The sequence below is a fragment of the Amblyomma maculatum genome, chromosome 1, assembly GCF_055883805.1.
Source record: "Amblyomma maculatum isolate TAMU_Amacu chromosome 1, ASM5588380v1, whole genome shotgun sequence".
Taxonomy (NCBI): domain Eukaryota; kingdom Metazoa; phylum Arthropoda; class Arachnida; order Ixodida; family Ixodidae; genus Amblyomma; species Amblyomma maculatum.
In genome coordinates this window covers 376,850,946-376,868,429 of record NC_139344.1, presented here as the reverse complement: position 1 = coordinate 376,868,429, position 17,484 = coordinate 376,850,946, and the positions used below count along the sequence as shown (strand labels likewise).

Genomic DNA, 17,484 nt, shown 5'->3' with positions numbered 1-17,484 from the left:
CCCTCTCCTTGTCTCATCCTTTTGTATTTGTTGCCCTAAACCTCAAGATGAATGTGAACTAACTTGCCCTATTTGCCATGCTGTGGAAGTGATGTCAGCGATGTCAGCAGACCAGATAAGTTTCATTGATTGGAGGGTGATGGCATCACTGGACTAGAAATGACTACTACAGGTTTTGATGTATCTTCATTGCGTCCATGTTGCCACGTCTAGAAACATCTTGAAAAGCATATAACCACAAGCTAGATGCATGCAGAGAAGTGTGTAGAGGTCCGCAGACACAACCAGGAAAGAATAATGTAAAACCCAATTTAAGGACATCAGGAGCTTCTAATGATATCAAATTGCTAGCACTGAACCAGAGTATTAAATTTTGAACCCGACCACCAGTGGCTGCGTTTTGATGGAGGTGAAATGGAGAGGCGTCCGCGTGCTGTGCGATGTCGGTGCATTTTGAAGGATCCCAGGTGGTCGATATTACTCCGGAGCCCTCCACTATGGCACCTCTTTCTCTTTCCACTTTCACTCCCACTTTTCTGCCTTCCCTTATGCATGGTTCAGGTGTGCATGGGCCCCGCTAGGGTGGTGCAGTGGTAAGACGCCCGACTACTGTGCCGGAGTACCCGGGTTCGAACCCGACCTCGGCGGCTGCGTTTCGATGGAGGTGAAACGAGGAGGCGTCCGTGTGCTGTGCAATGTCAGCGCACGTTAAAGATCCCCAGATAGTCGAAATAACTCCGTAGCCCTCCACTACAGCTCCTCTTTCTCTCTTTCCACTTTCACTCCCACCTTCCTCCCTTCTTTTATGGCGTGGTTGAGGTGTTCACAGAAAACAAGTGAGACAGTTACCGCGCCTTTCCCTTCCTATAAATCAGTCAATCAATCAGGTGTCCATGGAGAAGTGTAACAAATACTGTGCCTTTCCTGTCCTATAAACCAATTTACACTTTATTAATTGACCACATTTAATGCAGAAGGTGCTTTTATCCTTTCCTTTTTTTTTTTGCTGTATGATGCAGCTTGGTTCAATCACTTGCCTCTGACTTTCACGACATGGTCTACAAATGCAAGATGCTAGTGTTTTTATTTCAGGCTTCACTCGTTGCTTTGGTTGTCCATGCATGTGGTCTACCTTGCATTCATTCGCAAACATGCTAGCTCCCAGTCAGAAGGCAAATAAATGAAGCAATTGTGATTAATCATTTGACGCAGCAACGTAAACTATTTATGCTGTACATACATCTTAAATGCAAAATAATATTTGTAACTGTAGAATATAAGCGAATAGGAATTAGGTAAACCTCAATGTAACAAACCTCTATGTAACGAATTCCTCGATATTACGAAGCTTTTGAATTCCTCAACGTCGCCCTCATTGAAGTTCGTCTATTTCAAAACTCCATGTAACGAGCATGTGGAACATGTATTTCAAAACTCCATGTAACGAATACCAAGTACACTAGCTACATTATAAATTGTTCTTAATCAGTGTTTATTAGTATTGTTGGCGTTTCACAAATATATACTGATATCCTTTGATGCTCTATCTTGACCCAACAGGTTTGTGACATGACTGTGGAGTCAAGCACAGACAAATATGGCAAGTATTCTGCAGACGGCAGTGTGTTCATGTTTGAGACTGCGGCATCTATCAAAGAACAGGTATGTGTCCTCTCTTATAATTTTTCTGTATGATTAAGGCTGCTAGTTTAGTGCTTTGTGTGGCATACCTAAGGGGTTAGGTACTTAAATGGAACCTGTCATAGTTAGTTGGCTTCAGTATTTTATATTACTGCTGAAGGAATAAAAGCAGTGTTAGTGCTGAAAAAGTTTAAAATTCTAGCAAGTTTCATAACATTCAAGATATTTAGCCTTTGCCTAGAAAAGTAATGTAGTCTGGAATTTAGCATTACATTACGAACTCAGACATGTATGAAAATGCTTGCCTATCAGAATAAAACATGTATAGTGAGACATGTATATGCAAGCGTGTCACTGTTAATGCGCAGATGTTGAAGGTGTCGCACAAAGTGAAGACTGTGTGTGCTGCTGCCTTCAGCCTTGACTTGGACGACACCAATGCCTCGTGTGCCCTTGAAGGAGATCCCTTTCCCAGGTTGCGGGACATTCAGCGTGGGATTAAGGGTAAGTTCCTAAGGTAACGGCACCTACTTATGCAAAGCAAGAACTTTCAGAATTTAAAGCAGCTTAAAGTGAAATGAAGCACATCAACGTGAGGCAAAAAGTACAAACAGGGCATGTCGTCTTTCTTTTACAGACCATATTCCACAGGACCATACTTTCTAGTTTAACGTTTGTACAGTGAACTCTTGAAGTAATGCATAGTGGCATGAGAATGCAGAGATTTAATCTAATTCTGACCACAAGATTAAGTCATCGATCGATTTTTGGACCCTGCAGGACCCAGGAAATGATCCCAATAATCAGTCTGAAAAATCTTTACAAAACCATTTTTCTGTGAAAAAAAATCAACTTTAAAAATTGCGAACCTCATCGTTCCCAAAGTTCATTTGTAAGCTTATGATAGAGCTATAGCACAGCGCGACCCACTACTGTGGTTTACTAGCGTGACCCAAGGTGGCAGGCCGGCAGTGTGCATGTGCTGATTGGCCCTGACACAGCTGGCATGTGCGCCACTGGGAAGCATGAGACTCCCTCAAGTCAATCTGCACATGTGCGGTGTTGGCTTATGGAAGGGGATCATGCTATTCTATATCTTTTAATGAACTATCTAAGCCAGATGCATGCCTTCATCATGTCTGCACCGCTTCGCCTCATTAGACTATGAAATGGATGTAAGTCATGCTGAGAATGAATACACATGCCGTACAATGCAATAATATTCTGTTTCCGTGAGTAATGACAGTCACGAAGAGAGTGAGATAGAACAAGAGTCTCTGAATGCATTCCTCCCCTCCTTTTCCCGTGGTAGGCATCATAGTCAAAGCCACGGCAGACACTGCACCCGTTCCAGTCTTAGTGGTACTGCACGCTGCTTTTAGGCCACTTCAACAATGAAGAGCATACTGTGCTAGTTCAGGTGGCAGTGATGAACAAATAGGCAACCATAGTGGGATACAACATAAAACAAGTAGCAGTTGTGAACTATGGGCAATGGTACAAAGCCTGTGTATTGCTCCACAAAGCAAGGAACGTATTCAGTCTTTAATTTGTGGCTACGCAAAACAGGCCAGGAGAGCTGCAATTGTTGAATATATATTTTGGTATGATGGTTAGCTTTTTATTAGGTAACCATAAATGTGGGCTGCTTTCTGTAGCAGAGCAATTTTGTGTGACAGTTACTGCAGACCTGAGTTGCAGTCTGTCTGAATGACTCTGTATAAATCCAAGATTATACCTTTCACAGCCATGAAGAACTGGTTGGTTGCAACAGTGATGCCCACTTGGGTCATAATCACGGCAAAAAATATGATCTATCTATCAACAAACAATGTGATGCCTATTTTACCTATGGGGCTTGTGATAGTTTCCATTTGAAGTCCAAAATGTTGCACAAGTCCGAATTTAAATTAATATAGTTCATCATTATTAATTATTATTGCTTTAAAGAAAATAACCAAATTCAAAAAGTGCCTTGTGTGCTATACGATGTCAGCAGAACTTCCCCAATGATCGACAATGATCCCAAGATCCTCAATGATCAAAATAATTGAAGCATTCCACTAGGACATCCCTCATAGCCAGAGATACTTAGGATGTTAAACCTTGTATATCGTGCCATACATTAAAAGAAAATGTCACAAAGTCAACAATGCCACAAAGGTGTGGGTGGCGCTGCATGTAGTATGCGGCAACCAAAACAATATCTCAGAGTTTTGTATAGTGCCATTTTTGTTTAAATTTTTTGTCGGCCTTATAGACACTAAGTATGAGATACTAAAGAGCTGCTTTAACATCTAGCATTGTGTGGTGATGAGCAACATGCATTGGGCTAGCTCATTATGACGCATATAATACTTTGCACAAAAACAGCAGTCGCATGTAAACAGTATTCTGCTTTTTTGTTTGTCACTAGTACATGCTTTGCTGTCATTACTTGCTGAACAACTTGCTTGATTTCCTCTTTGTATTCTTTAACCCTTTCACTGCCGAGTTCTTTCGGCACTAATGCCCACTCCCTGCCACGTAATTTTGCATGTTAGTCGAAATTTTTTTGCACAATAGTTTTGTAAAAATTTTAAGCCAGTAATGCACTACGATGCTTTGCAGGACATGCTTGTTAAATATTTTTATTACGCTTGGCAGGTTGGTGCTTGTTGACCATTTTTATAGGTGGCAGGACCACTTGCTCACGGTCTTCGTTTCAACAAGCTTTTTAGCTTAGCTGCTTCATCGTTGTCATTTTCATTTGAGTAAGAATTCATTGGCAGTTTCTCATTTTCTTTGCCTTTCAAACCGTGGATGCCTGTGGCACAATGTCTCACCATGAATGCGGTGCTGACGACGAGAAAGTAATGTGGTGTCTTTAATGGTAATAATTCGGCTGGAGAAGCATCCGCTAATTCCTAATTTTGTTATCCGAGTTCATAGTGCATACCCTTTTCGAGTGGCACGATTTCACACTGAGTTTAATCGTTTTTTTTGCATTCTTCCTGAAGGGTCTGCTAACTTCAGTACTGCACGTCCTTCCAAGCCAGTGGGTAGGTTTCAATGTTTCTTTCTACTTCAAGGATCGCTGATTAACATTTTTCTCACCAAGTTACTGGGGAGCCAAGAGTAGCTGTATTGCGCTTTTTGTGATGCTGCACTTTGAGAGTACCTTGGTCAATGTAAGGCCGATAATTGTAACCAAAGCTTTTCTACCCTAACTTGCATGCACCACCTTATGTTTGGCGTTTAGTTTTTTACCTTTACTTCTATGAATATGTTGTGCATATTTAGGAGAAAAAGAAGTCAAAAAGAAAAGGTCACTGCTCACGGCCGCTTCAGTGCATATAGATGTGTAGCTAGTACATAGCCATCTATGTGTGAACTTCAAAGACTAGCATTTCGAAAATTTTGTTGAATAGTGACTAAATTCTGGCTTTCGAAAACTATTAAGAAAAAAACTGTCAGTTACGGTTCTGTGGTTCATACAATAAATATATATATACAGTCGAACCCGGATATATCGAACTCGAAGGGGATCGCGAAATAGTTCGATATATCGATAATTTGATGTACAGAAATCGGTTTGAGACGCCACTTGAGATCGGGAAAAATGATACGGTAATTGTCGCGTAATCAACCCAGTCGCATAATGAACCCACCCCCAACTTTCGCCCTCGAGAATATGAAAAAAAAAAAAAGAAACGTTTGGAGGCGCATCCCTCCGACCATCGCATCCACAGCTCATTTATTGGAAGCACGCCAAGACGCTACGCAGGGATAACATCACGACGTGTTTATCTTTTGACTATGCACTTGATAGATCCAGTGGTGACACGGAGCGAACTTGGCAGAGTGCCCGTGATGGCTTGATATTTATCACGCCGCGCTTGGGGCGGGCATAGTCCACTGCCACAAAATCATTGGAAGCGTGATAACTGCAAATGCCGTTTGAAGCGAACAATGCTAAAAGTCAACGTCATGACGCAGCTGACCGCACGCTTTCGTTGATTCATAGATGTAAGAATAGACTACTCTCGTAAAAAAAGAAAAAAAAAACATCTGCAGCCGTCATGGTTTCTGCTGCGCCGCACGTTCAACACGACAAGTAACATTATGTACAGCACAAAAAAACGAAGACAGAAGAAGAAACACGCAAACAAACAAGCACTTGTTTGCTTGCATGTTTCTTCCCCTGTCTTAGTTTTTCACGCTGTGCATAATGTTGAACGCACACCAACTCGCCCAGTTTTCGGTTCTGCTGACGACAATTAAGGACGACTCTTGCAAAAAAAAAAAAAAAGATTGCAGCTTCAACCTTCGCAGCCATCATAGCATACGCTACGCCGTATGTTCATCACGACAGCAAGAATGAACGACAACGACTCCAGCAAAAAAATAAAAAACTTCTGTTTCTGCGTTCTCAGCTGCACACGTGTGCAGCAAGACAACACGAGACGCGCCATGGACACGCATCACACATCAGCCGCCACGTGCAGAGCATTCACAAGTTCACAACACAACGGGAGAAAGCGCCTGCTGCGGGCTGAGCTGGCTTGTCCGTGCGTGCGTAGTGCGTGCTGCTATGAACGAAGACCGGGAAAGAGAGAGGAAGGGGAGAGATAAAGCTCGGCAGAAAAATGGGCACACCCTTGTGCTTCGCTCTATTGCGTTTTTCCCCTCTCCCGAACACGGCGGCTGCATTAGTTCCCTCACATTTCTTCACACATGACTTGCAAACGTCACATGCTAGTGTGGCAGCGATCGCCGCAATTGCACGCGCCTCTGGGGGAAAGGTGCGGCCCTGCCCTAGACCAGCTATCGCCGAACTGTGCACTTCCTTCCACGCGTGGCTTGAAAACGTCATGCGGCAAACTGCCGATGATGCGATCGTCTTTGTGGAAGGCGCACCGTCCAATGCATGGTGCGGAGTTCGATATATCGAATGACCGGTGAAATTGAGTTCGATATACGACGCAGCTTTCCTATACTTATACATGGGGTTCTCAAGGGATATTTCGGGAGTTCGATATAACCAAAATTCGAAATATCCGGGTTCGTTATATCCGAGGCCCGCTTGCACGAACGTGAGGGTATAAGTCCAGTCTTAAGACCGAGTCTAGTCTTATCTGAATCTAAATGTTTTTTTTTTTGCGTGAGATTGTGGCTTCCTTTAACATTTTAAAAGTGAGATTCACAATGGAATACCTAAACACTGTAACCCAAAAGCAACTGTATAAGGACCTGCTTGATGTACTGATGCCAGTGCCGTTGTATCGATCATTACGTTATGGAGAGGAAGGTAAGGATGTCCTAAAAAGAGTTAAAAAGATGCCAGCATGGTCGTTTTTTTCATACTGCGGGATATCAGTGCATGCTAAAGAATCCCAGATGTTCGAAATCTTCAGGAGCCCTCCACTGTGGCACATTTCATAGCCTGAGTTGCTCTGGTAGGTTAAATTATATAAACACAAATTATGTAACAAACCAGCAAGTAATGCACACTGCTCTCCACGCTGAAACTCTTGCTCCTCCTCATCTTCAATTTGTGTTTTTATGAAATAAAGATGTCTGCTTGCAAGGCCAACAGAGAGAGGCACAAGTACTTAGTTTTTAAAAGAAGCCTAGAATACCTCAAGGTGAAATCTTTAAGCGTCTGCATGATTGCAAAATTTGAGTAGGTAATACTATGCCTTACGGCACTATCGATTTAACAATTGTGATGGCAGGAAATGCATTATATATTTTTTTTTTGTCAGAATCTTCACCAGAGTATGAGACACCAGAGATTATCACAGGTAAGGCTAAGTACTTGATTGTTAAATGCGTAGCATACCTAATAATCAACTCTGTTAATTATTAGGCAGTGATCCCCTTCATGGATCACTGCCTTGTCGTGGCGGAGGGGCTTGCGAAACTCGATGAAGTCGTGAGCTCTGCTGTGTAGGGCCACCCAAGATAGACAGGTCACGGCAGAGAGTTCTGACAAAATGTGATTCACTGGAGAAGGTAATGGCAACCCACTCCAGTATTTCCTGCCAAGAAAACCCTATGGCCAGTCACAATACCATTATCGATATGGCGCCGGAAGATGAGCTCCCCAGGTTGGAAGGCGTCCCACATGTTACTGGGGATGAACAAAGGGCGATTCCTAGCAGCTCCAGGACGAATGAAGCGGCTGGGCTAAAGCCAAAAGGACGCTCAGTTGTGGATGTGTCGGGAAGCGACCGGAAAGTCCGATGTTGCAAGGAGATATATCACATAGCAACATGGAATGTAAGATCTATAACGCAAGGTAAACTGGATATCGTCAAGCGAGAAATGGACAGATTGAACATTGATATCTTGGGTATCAGCGAGCTCAAGTGGACCGGAATGGGAGAATTTAACTCCGGCGACCATTATGTCTTTTATTGTGGGCACGAATCCAAGAGAAGGAATGGGGTCGCTCTCATAGTAAACAGAAGAATGGGCAAAGCAGTGCTAGGATACAACCACAAAAACGACCGAATGATTTCACTTCGGATCCAAGGTCACCCTTTCAACATAACAGTTATCCAAGTCTATGCACCGACCACTGCTGCTGAAGAAGCTGACGTTGAGAGATTTTATGCGGACCTACAATGCCTTTTAGACCGCACTCCATCATCAGACGTCGTTTTTCTCATAGGAGACTGGAATGCTAAGGTCGGGAGTGAAGAAATATCCGGAATTACAGGCAAGTTCGGTCTTGGTGAGCCAAATGAAGCTGGGCAGAGGCTAGTAGAGTTCTGTCAAGAAAACAACCTGACCATAGCGAATACTCATTTTCAGCAGCACAAGAGGCGCCTGTACACATGGATTTCACCGGACGGTCTGTACAGGAATCAGATCGATTATATTATTTGCCGGCAGAGATGGAGAAGCGCTATACAAGCAGTAAAAACAAGGCCTGGGGCCGATTGTGGCACCGATCATCAGCTTCTTGTTGCCAAAATTAAGCTTCGATTGAGGAAAACGCAGAAAACTAGAAGGCCTTTCAGGTATGATCTGGATCAGATTCCATTAGAATATGCTGTGGAAGTGAGGAATCGATTTCAAGAATTAGATCTCGAAGACAAAGAGCCCGAAGAGATGTGGACTGATGTTCGTGATATAATACAAGAAGTTGCTACTAAGGTAGTTCCAAAGCAAAAGAAATGCAAAAAAGCAAACTGGTTATCTGAAGAGGCTTTGCAAATAGCCGAGGAAAGGAGGATGGCAAAAGGTATGGGGGAAAGAGAAAGATACAAGGTTCTCAATGCGGATTTTCAGAAAATAGCAAGGAGAGATAAGAATGCCTTCCTGAACATACAGTGTCAAGCAGTTGAGGACAACAGCCAATTAAGGAACACAAGAGCTCTGTATAAGACAATCAAAGATATCAAAGGAAGCTTCTGTGCTAAGCTGGGCGTGATAAAGGACAAACGAGGCAAGGACCTCTCTGAAGCCTCAGAGATAAAGAAGAGGTGGCAGGAATACACAGAAGAACTGTACAAGAAGGACCCGGATGTGCAAACCCAACATAGGACGGTTGTGATTACTGATCTGAGCCGGGCATCCTGAAGAGTGAAGTTGAATGGGCCTTAGCCAGCCTTGCTAAGAACAAAGCTAGTGGAATTGATGGTATTCCAGCTGAGTTGCTTCAAAACCTCAACCACGACGCTGTTAACACACTGCATACATTATGTCAAAAGATTTGGACAACCCTGCAGTGGCCACAGGATTGGAGGAGGTCAGTTTACATCCCCATTCCAAAGAAAGGCAGTGCCAAAGATTGTTCCAACTACCGCACGATCGCGCTTATTTCGCATGCTAGCAAGGTGATGTTAAAAATCCTGCAAGGTAGGCTGCGGCAGTATGTGGATCGGGAGCTTCCGGACGTGCAAGCTGGGTTTCGCAAGGGCAGAGGAACTAGAGACCAAATTGCCAACCTTCGCTGGATCATGGAAAAAGCAAGAGAGTTCCAGAAACCCATCTACTTCTGCTTTATTGATTATGCAAAAGCGTTTGACTGCGTAGATCACAGCAGATTGTGGCAAGCTCTCCAAGAGATGGGAGTTCCAATTCACCTCATCTGTCTCCTCAGGAACCTTTATGAAGGGCAAGAGGCCACAGTCAGAACTGGGCATGGCCTTACTGATTGGTTTCCGATTGAGAAAGGGGTGAGGCAAGGCTGCATACTGTCGCCCTGCCTATTTAACCTATATGCAGAGTGCATCATGAGGAAGGCCGGTCTGGACGAGTCTTCAGCTGGAGTGAAGATTGCTGGAAAACGTATCAACAACCTTAGATATGCGGATGATACCACTTTAATGGCAGAAAGTGAAGTGGAACTCAAGAGACTTCTGATGCGCGTACAAGAAGAGAGTGAGAAGTTTGGGCTTAAACTGAACATTAAAAAGATGAAGATCATGGCGTCTTGCCGTATCAAGTCCTGGAGCATCAATGGACAAGAAGTGGAAGCTGTGACAGATTTTCTGTTCTTGGGCGCCAAGATTACCTCAGAAGGAGACTGCAGCCATGAAATTAGGAGACGCCTGCTTCTGGGAAAGAGAGCAATGGTTAGCCTTGACCACCTATTAAAGAGCAGAGACATTAGTCTACCAACCAAGATCCGTATAACCCGTGCTATGGTCTTTCCAGTTGTGATGTATGGATGCGAGAGTTGGACTGTGAAAAAGGCTGACCGCCGAAGAATTGACGCGTTTGAATTGTGGTGCTGGCGAAGACTCTTAAGAGTTCCTTGGACTGCCAGAAGATCAAATCAGTCGATATTGTCGACCATAAACCCTGACTGCTCATTGGAGGGTCAAATTCTAAAGTTAAAGCTCAGCTACTTTGGTCATCTGATGAGAAGAGAGGAGTCGCTGGAGAAAGATTTGATGTTGGGAAAGGTTGAGGGTCGCCGGAGAAGGGGTAGGCAGCGAACGCGATGGTTATATGGCATTCTCGAGGCACTGCAGATGAAGCTATGTGATGTTAAGAAGATAGTGAGAGACCGGAAAGCGTGGCGTGACATGGTCCATAGGGTCACGAAGAGTCGGACACGACTGAACGCCTGAACTGAACTGAATAAATAAATTTCCAGAAATTTTGTGACAATTAAGATACCTTCATTCTCTTCTGTGTAGCATCTAAAATTAACTGTGTGGTAGCCTGGTATTCACATTAGAATTGTGATGACAGGAAATGCATTTTTTTTCTCAAGAACGTTCACCAGAGTATCATACAAGAGAGATTACCACAGGTAAGGCCAAAAGCCTTGCATACCTCAAAATGAACTTCGAAGCTTTTAAGATAAACATATTTCCAAAATTGGGTAACAAGGTGTGTTCATTAGTTCTTTTACTGTGTAGCATCTGAAATAAATCTACTGATTGGAAATAATACTATGCTTTAGCTTACTGTTCACTTGAGAGTTATGGTGTTAGGAAATGCATTTTTTTCTCCAGAATCATCACCTGAGAGTCAGACAAAAGAGAGTACCACAGGTAAGTCCAAGTATGTTATACAGCTTAGCATACTCCGAAATGAACTCTGTTAAAATGTTAAGATAAGCATGGTTCTATAAATTGGCTGACACAATGTCTTTATTCTTTCCTCTGTAACATCTAATTTGAGTATATATTCTTTAGACCACTATTCACTCAGAAATCGACAGTAAAGGCATCTTTTTCTCCAGAATCTTCACAAGAGTATCCGACGAGCAAGGTTACCACAGGTAAGGTCAAGTACTTGATTGTTAAAAGCCTTTCATGCCCCAAAATGAACTCATTGAAGCTCTTAAGAGATAAACATGCTTGCAAAATTTTGGTGACAAGATGTGTTCTCATTCTCTTACTGTGTAGCGTCTGAAATAAATCTACTGATTGGGAATAGCGCTATGCTCTAGCTCGCTGTTCACTTAAGAATCGTGGGGACAGGAAATGTATTCTTTTTTTACAGAACCCGGATATATCGAACACGAAAAGATTCGTGAAATAGTTCGATATATCGATAATTCAGTATACAAAAATCGGCTTGATACGCCACTTGCGATCGTGGAAAAGTGATATTGTATTTGTCGCGTAATCAACCCACTCGCATAATGAACCCACACCCCACTTTTGCCCCCGAGAATTTGAAAAAAGAAAATCGTTCAGTGGAGCGTCCCCATTTCAGGCGTCGCATATCTACAGCTCATTTATTGGCAGCACGCCAATATGCTGCGCAGCGATAACGTCATGGCGTGTTTAACTAGGCGGGGAGCTAACTTGGCAGAATGCCCGTGATGACTTGATTCGACAATTAAGCCTGGTCCGATTTATCACGCTGCGCTTGGGGCGGGCATATTTCACTGCCACAAAATCATTAGAAAGCGTGATAGCTGCAAATGCCGTTTGAAGCAAAAAATGCTAACAGCCGGTGTCATGATATTGCAACTGACCGCGTGCTTTCGTTGATTCATAGATGCAAGATTGAACGACTCTCACAAAAAAAAAAGATCTGCCATTTCTTAACGTCCACAGCTGCCATAGCTTATACGCTACACCGCACGTTCAGCCCGACAAGAACAACTCTCACAAAAGGAAAAAAATAAAATTGATGCTTCTTAACCTCCGTTGCCGCCATAGCATACGTTCAGCACGACGGCAAGAATAAACGACTCTCGCAAAAAAGAAAGAACAAAAATCTGCCGCTTCTTAGCGTCCGTGGCTGCCGTACCTTACGTGCGTTCAGCACGACGACACAAGGCGCTTATCGCAGGTCAGCCGCTGCATGCAGAGGGTTCACAACACACACTGGAGAAGTGTCTACCATAGCCACAGGCTGAGCTGGCTTGTCCGTGCATGCGTAGTGTGTGCTGCTGCAAACGAAGACCGGGAAAAAGAGGAAGGGGAGCAGAAGAGTGGGCACACCCTTGCGCTTCACTCTATCGCGTTTTTTTCCCTCTCCCGAACATCACGACTGCATTGGTTTCCTCACGTTCCTCACACACAGGACTTGAAAATGTCTTGGCTAGCGCGGCAGTGAGCACCGCAGATGCGTGCGCCTTTGGGGGAAAGGCGTGGCGCTGCCCTAGACCAGCCATCGCTGAACTGTGCCTTCTATTCCTTCCGCACGTGGAAAAACAGATGATGCGATCGTCCTTGGGGAAGGCGCACCGTCCAATGCATGATGCGGAGTTCGATAGTTCGATATATCGAACGACCGGTGAAATTGAGTTCAATATACGATGCAGCTTTCCTATACTGTTACATGGGATTCTCAAGGGGATATTCCGTGAGTTCGATATAACCAAAATTCGAATTATCCGGGTTCGGTGTATCTGGGTTCGACTGTATTTGCAAAATCTAGGAGGCGACGTCTTCATTCTCTTAGTGTGTAGCATCAGAACTAAAAATCTACTGTTTGGGAATAATACTATGCTTTAACCCACTGGTCACTTGAGAATTATGGTGTTAGGAAATGCATTTTTTTTTTCTAGAATCATCACCTGAGAGTCAGACAAAAGAGAGCACCACAGGTAAGGCCAAGTATATGTGATAAAGCTTAGCATACCCCAAAAATGAACTCTGTTCAAATTTTTTTCTCCAGAATCTTCACAAGAGTATGCGACGAGCAAGGTTACCACAGGTAAGGTCGAGAACATGATGGTTAAGCGCCTTGCATGCCCCAAGAGGAACTCATTGCGGCTCTTAAAAGATGAACATGCTTGCAAAATTTTGGCGACAAGACACATGTTCATTCATTTTCTTACTGTGTAGCGTCTGAATAATCTATTGGTTAGGACTAAATACTATGCTTTAGCTCTCTGTTCACTTAAGAATCATGGGGACAGGACAAGCATTCTGTTTTTCCAGAACCTTCACCAGACTATCATACAAGAGAGATTACCGAAGGTAAGGCCGAAAGCTTTGCATACTGCAGAATGAACTCTGAAGCTGTTAAGATAAACATATTTACAAAATCTAGGAGACGACGTCTTCATTCTCTTAGTGTGTAGCATCAGAACTAAAAATTTACTGTTTGGGAATAATACTATGCTGTAGCCCACGGTTCACTTAAGAAATATGGTTATAGGAAATGTTTTTTATCTCCAGAATCATCACTTGAGAGTCAGACAAAAGAGAGTACCACAGGTAAGGCCAAGCATGTGATAAAAGCTTGGCATACCATGAAATGAACTCTGTTAAAACATAGTTTTAAAAATTGGGTGACACAATGTTCTTATTTTGTCCTATGTAACAACTAATATGAACATACATTCTTTAGACCACTATTCACTCAGGAATTAACAGAAAATGCATTTTTGTTTCTCTCCAGAATCTTCACAAGAGTATCCGACGAGCAAGGTTACCACAACGAGCAAGGTTACCTCAGGTAAAGTCGAGAACTTGATTGTTAAGCGCCTTGTATGCCCCAAGAGGAACTCTTTACGGCTCTTAAAAGATAAACATGCTTGCAAAGTTTTGGCGACACGATATGTTCATTCATTTTCTTACTGTGTAGCGTCTGAAACAAATCTACCGGTTCAGAATAATACTATATTTTAGCTCGCTGTTCACTTAAGAATCGTGGGGACAGGACAGGCATTTTATTTTTTCCAGAACCTTCACCAGATTATTATACAAGAGAGATTACCAAAGGTAAGGCCGAAAGCCTTGCATACTGCAGAATGAACTCTGAAGTTGTTAAGATAAACATATTTGCAAAATCTGGGTGACGTCATCATTCTCTTAGTATGTAGCATCAGAACTAAGAATCTATTGTTTGGGAATAATACTATGCTTTAACCCACTGTTCACTTTAGAATTATGGTGATAGGAAATGTTTTTATCTCCAGAATCATCACCTGAGAGTCAGACAAAAGAGAGTACCACAGGTAAGGCCAAGTATGTGATAAAGTTTAGCATACTCCGAAATCAACTCTGTTAAAATTTTTTTCTCCAGAATCTTCACGAGAGTATTCGATGAGCAAGGTTACCACAGGTGAGGTTGAGAACTTGATTGTTAAAAGCCTTGCATGCCCTACGGCTCTTAAAAGATAAACATGCTTGCAAAATTTTGGTGACATGTGTTCATTCATTTTCTTACTGTGTAGCGTCTGAAAAATCTTGGGAATAATTACTATGCTTTAGCTCGCTGCTCACTTAAGAATCATAGGGACAGGACAAGCATTCTATTTTTCCAGAACCTTCACCAGGCTATCCTACAAGAGAGATTACCAAAGGTAAGGCCGAAAGCCTTGCATACTGCAGAATGAACTCTGAAGCTGTTAAGATAAACATATTTGCAAACTCTAGGTGACGACGTCATCATTCTTAGTATGTAGCATCAGAACTAAAAATGTACTGTTTAGGAATAATACTATGCTTTAGCCCATGGTTCACTTAAGAATTATGGTGATAGGAAATGTTTTTTATCTCCAGAATCATCACTTGAGAGTCAGACAAAAGAGAGTACCACAGGTAAGGCCAAGTATGTGATAAAAGCTTAGCATACCATGACATGAACTCTGTTAAAACATAGTTTGAAAAATTGGGTGACACAGTGTTCTTATTTTGTCCTATGTAACAACTAATATGAACATGCATTGTTTAGACCACTATTCACTCAGGAATTGACAGAAAATGCATTTTTTTTTCTCTCCAGAATCTTCACAAGAGTATCCTACGAGCAAGGCTATCGCGACGAGCAAGGTTACCACAGGTAAGGTCGAGAACTTGATTGTTAAATGCCTTGTATGCCCTAAGAGGAACTCATTGCAGCTCTTAAAAGATAAACATGCTTGTAAAATTTTGGTGACAAGATGTGTTCTCATTCTCTTACTGTGTGGCATCTGAAATAAATCTACTGGTTGGGAATAATACTATGCTTTAGCTCGCTGTTCACATAAGAATTGTGGGAACAGAAAATGTATTTTTTTTTTCCAGAACCTTCACCAGAGTATCATACAGGAGAGATTACCACAGGTAAGGCCGAAAGCCTTGCATATTGCAGAAAGCCTTGCATATTGCAAAATTTGGGTGACAACGTCACCACTCTCCAGAACTAAAATTCTACTGTTTTGGAATAATACTATGCTTTAATCCACTGTTCAGGTAAGAATTATGGTGATAGCAAATGCATTTTTTTCTCCAGAACCTTCTCCAGAGTGTCATACTTGAGAGATTATCATAAGTAAAGCTGAAAGCCTTGCATACCTCAGAATGAACTCTGCACTCTGAAGCTGTTCAGATTAACATATTTGCAAACTTTTGGTGACGATGCCATCAATCTCTTACTTTGCAGCGTTTGGGAATAATACTAGGCTTTAGCTTGTTCAGTTACGAATTGTGGTGACAGGAAATGCATTTTTTTTCAGGGGGAGTTTTCAGATTTACTTATGCAGGAACAATTAAAACATAACAGAGTTATAAAATTTGGCACATATAACCAGCAAACTGAGGAGATTGTTTCCGGTAAAGTTCAAGGAGGTTGAAAAATTGTGGAGTAGCTTTTTAAGGGTTATGGTGACAGGAAATGCATTATTTTTTCTCCAGAGCCTTCAACAGAATACTGGACAAGAGAGGTTGCCACAGGTAAGACCGGGTGATTGATTCTTAAAATGAGCCTTGGATACCTTAAAATTAACTCTTTTAAACAGCATGTTAAATGAGCATGTTCACAAAATTTTTCTGACAAAGTATCTTCATTTTCTCCAGCCTAGCGTCTAAATGAATTTAAAGAACGGTGAATAATAGTATGCTTTATCTCATTATTCACTTAAAAATTGCAGCGACAGCAAACGCAATATTTTTTCTGTGGTATAGCTACCAGAGTGTTAGACAGGAAGGGTTACCATACGAAAATTCAAGTACTCAATTCTTAAAGTATGTCTAGGATACTTCAAAATATATTTCCTAAGCACGCACATATTTTCAAAATTTTAGGGGACAAAATATCTTCCTTCTATCATCATTCTCTCCTGTGTGTTATCTGAATTGAATTTACTGATTATGATTACTGTGCTCTAGGCCAGGGGTTCTCAAACGTTTTTGCTTGGAGGAACCCCAAAAGCCTTCAATAAGTTGCAGGGAACACCCCCCCCCCCCCCCCCCCCTGCCTTCACTTACGAGCAATGTTGTCGAGTGCATTTTTGCAAAGAGAGAGTTGCAAAGGTTAAATGTTTATTGCACAGATTAATACAAATACTAATGTGATGGGTGGTACTGCTTCCCTTTTAAGAGCAAGTCAAAGCGTGGCTCAGTAGCACTCAGAGCCAGTCTCATATCAGCTGCCGGGTCAAGACGGCTCCTGTGCTTGTTCTTCAGATAGGCGAGGGCTGAAAATGCCTGTTCACATGCATATGTAGTTGCAAAGGGAAGCGAAATGTCTGCTGCCCTTTCAAAGAGGCATGGAAACAGTGAAGCAGTCCCCATCCAAAATGTCACCAAGCCTTCACCATTAAATTTCTCTTTGAGAGCAGTGCTTGCCCTGAGCTCTGAGGATTCTCGCGGAACACAAGAAGACAGCCCGCGGAACCCCTGTGTTCTGCGGAACCCACTTTGAGAACCCCTGCTCTAGGCTATTCATTGAAGGATTGTGGTGACAGGAAATGCATTGTATGTGTCTTTTTCTCCAGAGTCTTCACCGCCGGATCATCAGACAGAACAAACTACTTCAGGTAGGTTGCAAGTACTAGTTTCCTACCATAAGCCTAAAGTGCCAACAATATATTAAAAAATAACACATAATACTGTATGCTTTGATAAGCTGCATATATATCAAAAATAAGGGAACTATACATTGTTACTTTTTCTCTACTACCTTCACCTGGTGATCAGACAAGCAAGATTATACTGCAGGGAA

At 42.4% G+C, this 17,484-nt stretch overlaps 2 protein-coding genes across 2 annotated transcripts in view; both read left to right on the top strand.

Annotated features, from left to right (window-relative positions):
- LOC146208308 (uncharacterized) overlaps nt 1-13,397 on the top strand; it is a 182,586-nt gene extending 169,189 nt beyond the window's left edge. The window contains exons 138-146 of the mRNA XM_084578330.1: nt 1,561-1,662; nt 2,010-2,145; nt 4,641-4,682; nt 7,389-7,427; nt 10,859-10,897; nt 11,103-11,141; nt 11,333-11,371; nt 13,118-13,156; nt 13,228-13,397. Coding sequence (XP_084434456.1) covers nt 1,561-1,662; nt 2,010-2,145; nt 4,641-4,682; nt 7,389-7,427; nt 10,859-10,897; nt 11,103-11,141; nt 11,333-11,371; nt 13,118-13,156; nt 13,228-13,397 — 645 coding nt within the window. The remainder of the gene's footprint in view (nt 1-1,560; nt 1,663-2,009; nt 2,146-4,640; nt 4,683-7,388; nt 7,428-10,858; nt 10,898-11,102; nt 11,142-11,332; nt 11,372-13,117; nt 13,157-13,227) is intronic.
- An 846-nt stretch (nt 13,398-14,243) lies between these two features.
- Nucleotides 14,244-17,484, top strand: part of LOC146208307 (uncharacterized) — a 75,733-nt gene continuing 72,492 nt past the window's right edge. Inside the window, exons 1-8 of the mRNA XM_084578320.1 lie at nt 14,244-14,279; nt 14,477-14,515; nt 14,584-14,622; nt 14,825-14,863; nt 15,286-15,342; nt 15,567-15,605; nt 16,176-16,214; nt 17,258-17,299. Of these exons, the coding sequence (XP_084434446.1) occupies nt 14,604-14,622; nt 14,825-14,863; nt 15,286-15,342; nt 15,567-15,605; nt 16,176-16,214; nt 17,258-17,299 (235 nt within the window). The 5' untranslated portion in view covers nt 14,244-14,279; nt 14,477-14,515; nt 14,584-14,603. The remainder of the gene's footprint in view (nt 14,280-14,476; nt 14,516-14,583; nt 14,623-14,824; nt 14,864-15,285; nt 15,343-15,566; nt 15,606-16,175; nt 16,215-17,257; nt 17,300-17,484) is intronic.